Raw genomic sequence first — 7,038 nt, forward strand, 5'->3', positions numbered from 1 at the left:
CCCAGCCGCTCTCACAGGACAGCGGTTACCGTGGCTGAGTCACGGCACCCTTTGCACCGTGGCAGTGGCAGTCGCACCCTGGCATCTGCCGCCACACTGAGCTGGCTGTCGGCATGCAGCAGTATCTCCGGGGATTCATGCTTGTGAACTTTGGAATAGGGTGCACAAGGTGTTGGTACTGACCGTGGGTGCTTTTCATCTGGTGTTTTATCTACGGCAGGAGGGCAATAGTGCCTCTTGCATCCGGTCTGAGGAGTTCGAATTGTTTTATTACTTGGTCTTGATGAAAGCAGAACAAATGGGATGACATGTTTGAAAATACCAGGTCTGTGAAGGATGAAACAGCAGAGCCAGTGCGCTCCAGTAGTTCCATCCAGCACAGAGATGCCTCTGGGAAGGTTATGAGTGGCAAGCTGGTCGTTTCTCTGGCACAGCCCACTTCTGCACAGACGTAAGCCAGTGTGTGTCCTAGTTTGCTATGCTCTCTGAGCAGCCGCCATTGGTTTCCAGAGGAGCCTGTGGTTAAATAGCAAAAGATCATCCTTCTCAAACTGATCAAGGGCACAGTCTCCAGGGACGTGTGGTGAAGCTGGAGGACAGCTGGAAGGCAAGGAGAAACTCCCATGGTTGAAGGGAAAACCGAGAGTGAGACGACAAAAGAGATCGTGTTTCCGTGTCTCCAAATTTTCAGATGTTCTGGATTTGCCTGGGAGCCATAAGAGGAATTAGAAAGGGCATTTAAACCAGAAAGCAGTGCATTTCCATGCTCATCTCTTCTTCCTGGTGCAGTGTTGGAATTTTCCTATACTCTTGTATATATCCTCCCCCTTCTTCCAAGAAATTCAATTGGATGTTTGAAGTTGCAGTGTTTCCTGAACATGGTGAATCCTTGTCCTGTTTTGTTTGTAGATGACCTTGATGATGTATATGTTGTGTGTCTGCCATCATGCCTGGTTTCAAAATGCTTGTATATGGAGTAGAGGCTGGGGGGAAGGGCGAAGTTCCTACCTTTGTGTGGGGACTGACAATAGGAGATGGCGCTGGGATGTTGGGGCTAAGAGAGCTCGCGGCTGTCCCTGACCTGCCAGAAGGACAGGGATCAAGCAGCGATCCAAGCAGACGATGGTATAGACCTGCTGGTTACAGGGACTGCTTCCAGCTGTTTTCATCTGGTTGTTACAGCGGGAGCTGCAGTAGGAAATACAGCCAGAGCTCTAAGGAAGATTATAGCTGCTGCAGGGCCAGTCTCTGCCCCAGGGTTTGGTGCTGGGGAATGATGTAGGAGCTTCATGAAGGTGCTCATAGTACCATCAAGTGGGGAGGCCACACACATGGCTGTGGTGGCCCAGGTCTCTTCTCTTCTGGGGGAGCACCTGCTGTCCCTTAGTCCAGCAGATGAGACGGAGATGGGCTTCCACAGGGAAGTGTGCAGGCTAGCACCCCTCCCGTTGGGGAGGAGAGCTGGCAAGCCCTGCTAGGTAGACGGTATTAAACATGTCATCACCTTCTTGTTTCTTCTCTCAGTCTGGCTTGTCCCAGAACAGTTTGCACCAACAAGTGCTGCTCTGAAACTATGTTTGTGGCAAGCTTTAACATGGTATGTTCTCTTTTTGCAGGATAGAGAACTGCGTCCAGAAGAAATTGAAGGTAAAATTTGTCGCTCCTTCTGTGTCACCTTTCTCCCTGCCCAGTGAAAAAATACTGGCTGGCCCTTCCAGGTTGGCTGGTGTGGAGTAAAATAATTTGGGGTAAATCAAGGGAGGTGATTATTGGGATTATTCCTGGCAACCCCAGCAAAATGAGATAATATGTAAAACTGCGAAAGTGCTGACTGTGAAGGAATTTGCATCCATTCCAGCTTCTTTAGGGTGGGAAGATAAGTAAAGTAAGGGGGTATTAGCTGTCAGGAAACTGCTTTCCACCCCTGCTCCCACAGAAAGTGTCATAGAGCATAATACACTAGTATGGCTCCAGGGGAGCTGTTTTACCTGCTGATCCCTACAGTGAGTGCTATATAATATAGGGGGTAACAATTGGGAAAACTGACTTCTTCCAGTTTCTTCAGGGAGTGCAGTTTAAGAACAATCTGTTCATGGCACTTGTAGTTCAAGCAAGCTTTCCAGGGGTCAGCAGTGCTGCTGACAGAAGAGCTTAACGTTGCTCCAGTCATTGCCTCTTTTCAGGGAGACCTGCTGGGAAAATACAGAGTATCGTGGGGAGTCTGGCCCCATAAAGTGCTGCTGATTCTGGGGAAGTTTCTTGGAAAAGGTATTTCAAGCTGTCACTGACAATATTGTTCTTTTTTGGATCCCCTCCCACAGAATTAAGAGAAGCCTTTAAGGAGTTTGATAAAGACAAGGATGGCTTTATTAACTGCAGGGATCTGGGGAACTGCATGCGAACCATGGGCTACATGCCTACTGAGATGGAGCTAATAGAGCTCTCTCAGCAGATCAACATGAACCGTGAGTAATGACCACCTAGCTGTACCTCCCTCTGGCTGCTCTGCCCTGCATCACTGCCTTGGGCTCTCTCAGTCTCCTGCTGTCCCTTTTCCTTTGTGGTTTTTTTTTTTTTCCCTCTCCTCTTTTTGGTTCTCATTTTTGCTCCCTATCATCTCTCCTGTTTGTTTGTGGTCCCTAGCAGTTGATGCCTTTGTTTCTTTCTTATCAGACAAAGGGAATGTGTGGACTGTACTGTTTGGGAACAGTGCGTGGAAGGCTTGTCCTTCGTGCTTATGCTGTCAGGGTATAAAACTGCCCTTGGTGTGGGCAGTCAGACATCGGTGCATAGGTCGTGGGTGTTGTCATATTGAAGCTGGTGTCAGGTGGTGTCAGACTGAAGAAAGAGCCTGGGAAGGTGGAGATGCTGTGGTCAGAATGTGTGATGGATGGGCTGTTTGCTCTGCATTGGTGTTCATGGATCTGCTGTGTGCCTGGGGATGGGCTACAAGCAAGCTGTGCTGGCAGCGTCAGATGGGAGCATCTGCTGGAGTCATGGAAAAATGTGATAAACGTGTCCCATTCACTGTAACTGTGTGCCCCTTGTCTTTCACCAGCATTTTTTGTCACCTCTTGCTGTGACAGTGCAGGGTATTACCCTTAGCTAGGTGTGAAAAAGGATATTTAGTGCATGTAATTTCTGACACATGATGATGTAAAAAGGACAAGTTACTTGGTCAAGGGAGGGAAAACAGTTGTGACATACGCAGCCAGTCACACACAAAAGCAGCTGATAACCCTGGCACACAAGTGCTTAGGAACTTGAGAGTGTTACTGCCAGCTTTCAGACAGGGGATAAACAAGAAAAAGGGCTAATATGATGAATAAACAGTTGGACATATATTAGCCACCACCAATGGAGCAAGACTCTGCCACTGCTTCAAGGCACTGCCCAGTCCATGCAGCAACACCATCCTGTGCCCTTGCCATACCCTCTGTCATAGGCACAGCAGAGGGTTGCTAAAAGCTCTAGAGTGATCGAGCCTCTAATACCTGGTACATGATGCCATAAGGATGTGACAGTCCATGGCAGCCTAGGATGGAATAGCTTGGGCTCACTCCTCCTAGCCCACAATCCATAAAATAGGAAGTATAAAACTACCTCTGCTTTTCCTTGCACTGTCCTGCACCTCCTGTGGTTTGCTCCCTGGGGCACAGAAAAGTGCAAAGTGAGTGCTGGGCTTGGGTCCATACGTTTATGGAGTTCTTACACACAGTCTTCCATCTTATCCCAAGTGGGTGGCCATGTGGATTTTGAAGATTTTGTTGAACTGATGGGACCAAAGCTGCTGGCAGAAACTGCAGACATGATTGGTGTAAAAGAGCTCCGTGATGCCTTCAGAGAGGTGAGTGCTCCTTATCGCGTGGCCCCCAGAGAGGTGAGCAGCAGGAGACAGGAAAGAGAGAAGACCCACTGGGGAAGGGAAGAGGAGGAGGAGAGAGCAGCACAGTGGAAGACAGAGAAAGAGCCAAGCCAGGCATGAAACAAGGGAGGAGCAGAGAAAGTCACTGAGATAAGGGAACCCTTGAGGCAAGGAAGAGGAAAGCTGGTGCAGACACAGGAGTTAAGAGGAGTTTCTGAGGACAAAAGACAGACTGGATCCAGGCACTCAAAGGAGAAAAAGGAGGGACGCAAAACTAATGCAGGAAAAATAGGTCACTCGGAAGCAGATCAACACAAAATCCAACCCAGAGCAAGATCCATTTCCATTAACTGTATTTCCCCTGCTGGTATTTTTCATGTACTTGCAGTTTGACACCAATGGCGATGGGGAGATCAGTACCAGTGAGCTGCGAGAAGCCATGAAGAAGCTCCTGGGGCAGCAGGTGGGCCATCGGGATATTGAAGAGATCATCCGGGACGTGGATCTGAATGGAGATGGGCGTGTTGATTTTGAAGGTGAGAAGGGATGAACGCTCCCTGTCCATCTGCTCTGGTGCGAGTCAGAGTTTCAGCTCAGAGGTGGAAGTGGAAGGGGACTGCATGCTCAGGGCCCGGGTATCTGAGGTATGGAGAAAAATCTCAAGGAAGTCTGGTTTTTTTCCTAGTCAGACGAGAAAAATGGAGAACATTGGCCCACACGGGAAATTCCTCAGCAGAAGCGTTCATTTGTGTATCATCTCTTGCTGCACCTCAGTTTCAATTGGGTCTCCATAACTCTAGCGTGGTAAGAGATATGGCCTGTCACAGAGAAGCAGATTCTGGTGCACACATCCTGGGCCAGCCTTCTTTTCATGGAGCATTTTCCTTTCTATTAAATCTATTGCAAGAGATGTGAGGAGGCTGTATTGGTTTGGAGAATGCACTGCACCTTCGATTTCCTGTGGCTCACCTTATTATCTGGGTTTATGGAGGATTTGTTTCTCTGCCTTTATGCCAGAAGATGGTCATGTGCCCAGATGTGCTCACTAGAACTGCAGATATCTGATCTAGAGGTGTCATCTTAAATCCTAGAGATAATTCATTTCTTGTCCCACTTTTCATGCCAGAAGGACTTGGCAAAACTAAGAGTGGTTAGGCTACTATCCTAGCCATTAGCCATGGCAGGAGCAATATTAATAGAGCTCAGGGTTTCTGGCAAGGGAAGCAGTTGATATCAGACAGCTAAGCGGATATAAGAGCTGGAAGGTGTGAGAGTGTGGCAGGCTGCTTGTTTTCCTAATGCAAATCCAGATGTCCCTTTGCAGTAAGGGCAAAGCACAGGAACCACATAATTAAAGTAAAATTGACATCACTTTTTGGCTCAGAGGCATAAAAAAGGTCTCCTGCATGACAAGGAGTCTCAGTCCTCAGGATTTCTGAAGCTTCTGAGGGTGTTGAAAATGCTAAAAATACTAGAAGTGGCTCCCTCAAAAGTATCTGGTAGCTGCAGTTCTAATGCACTGGCTGATTACATGACAGTAGCTCTCCTGTTTGCCACAGCTAAATTATGTTAGACAGCTAAAATACATGAAATGCTATCCCCGTATCATTTTCTCTGTGAGTTACTGCTTTAGTTGTCAAAGGACACCTCCATCAGTGGAAAAGGAGAAGTCAAGGCGGTAATTTTCACTGCCCTCCTCTTTGCAGAGTTATTAGTTTATCAGCAATTCAAGTGCAGAATGAAAACACATTTAGATTTGATAGCATTTACACTCAATTTGAACAATTGTAATTGACTTCACAAGCTGCAGGGTGGTGAAGAAAGAGATTCAGGCCATCCTTACACTTAGCCTGTGTCTGCAAAAACAGGAAGTCCATCAAAGTAACCTTTTCTCTGTGGTGGTGCCTACCAAAACGCCGGTGTTTTGCCACACTGGTGTATCTGTGAAGCACCAGCTGACTAAGAAAGGAGACTCTGTTCCCAAGACTATAAATCAAGGTTCCCTGCAGTTACAGGGAAGGGAGATAACAACTGCCGTAGCTCTCACGAGGAGTTGCTTGTGCAGATGAGACTGCATGCTGACTGGGAGGGAGTCTGAGGCAATGGATTGACCTGCTAGTGGGATCGTATCATCATATCTAAAAGAAGGATGAAAGCCCATTTTGTGCAAGCTCTCCAGGGCCAGTCACGGAGCAGCACAGACCTGCTGGCAGCGCGTGGACTCTGGGTGTCACCCGGGCTGCTTGCTATCTCCAGGGAATGAGAGCTGGGCTGGGGACTGTGCATGCCTTCTGCTTCAGGGCTGTCTTTTCTTGCTGGTTGCAGAGTTTGTTCGCATGATGTCCCGTTGAAGATTATTCTCAGCTAAAGAAGAATCAGCACCTTAGAGAGGGCAGAAGAGGACCTAGATGGAGCATCTAGCCCCAGTGTTTCCACTTGAAGGTTTATCGGCTGGCTGCAATTGGGACATTGCAAGATGACCTGCTGCTCCTCCCTCATGGTGGTCCCCATGCCCCTCCACCCTTTCACACTGTGAAAGACTTGCAACTTCCTACAACTGGAACCATTCCTTGGAAACGATTGCAGGAAACTGCAGAGCCAGGACTTGCCATGATGCTTTCATGGTATAATTGCAACTTTAGACTCCTCCTCCCCAGCTTTATTCTCCCACCAGCTGCTGCAAATAAGAGCAGGAGAAATCCTCTTGACTTGGTGGAGGAGAGCAAAGCCATTGGGACTGGTGGCAGCCTCAGGGCGTGCTCTGCACTTCTTGGTTTCCCTTGGTGAACCGTGTCTGTGTTTGCTGTCTGTGTGTCTATCTGTGTGGAGTTATTTATGCTTCCCCAGCACATATTTGCATCTCCTGTGGTTATGTTTACCAAGAGTAAATTCAAATACATGTTTTTGTGGGGGGAAAGCGATAAATATGCACGTTGTGGAAATGATGTGGAGCCTGGATGTCCCTGTGAGAGGTGGTGGCTGGGCTGGGGGAGAAGGGGTGCAGCAGATGCCCACCCCAGTGTCTGTGTGGGGATCCAGAGGCCAGTCCTTGCTGCAGGAACGGGAGTCACTGCCAGCCACTAAGCCTGTGGCAGGGCTCTGCCCTCCCTCCTCCTGTCTCCATGGCCAAGGGCCTGAAGGTGCCTCATGGTGAGGGCAGCGCAGAGGGTCCC

The 7,038-nt window shown here is 48.5% G+C and overlaps 1 protein-coding gene across 2 annotated transcripts in view; it reads left to right on the top strand.

The window, feature by feature from the left end:
* CABP1 (calcium binding protein 1) overlaps nt 1–6,798 on the top strand; it is a 13,913-nt gene extending 7,115 nt beyond the window's left edge. For both annotated transcript variants that reach the window (XM_010150199.1, XM_010150198.1), the window contains 5 exons: nt 1,617–1,647; nt 2,322–2,465; nt 3,738–3,847; nt 4,254–4,401; nt 6,191–6,798. In XM_010150199.1, the coding sequence (XP_010148501.1) occupies nt 1,617–1,647; nt 2,322–2,465; nt 3,738–3,847; nt 4,254–4,401; nt 6,191–6,216 (459 nt within the window). In that variant the 3' untranslated portion in view covers nt 6,217–6,798. The remainder of the gene's footprint in view (nt 1–1,616; nt 1,648–2,321; nt 2,466–3,737; nt 3,848–4,253; nt 4,402–6,190) is intronic.
* Nucleotides 6,799–7,038: the final 240 nt, after the last annotated feature.

This window comes from Eurypyga helias, unplaced genomic scaffold (assembly GCF_000690775.1).
Source record: "Eurypyga helias isolate BGI_N326 unplaced genomic scaffold, ASM69077v1 scaffold17044, whole genome shotgun sequence".
NCBI classification, from domain to species: domain Eukaryota; kingdom Metazoa; phylum Chordata; class Aves; order Eurypygiformes; family Eurypygidae; genus Eurypyga; species Eurypyga helias.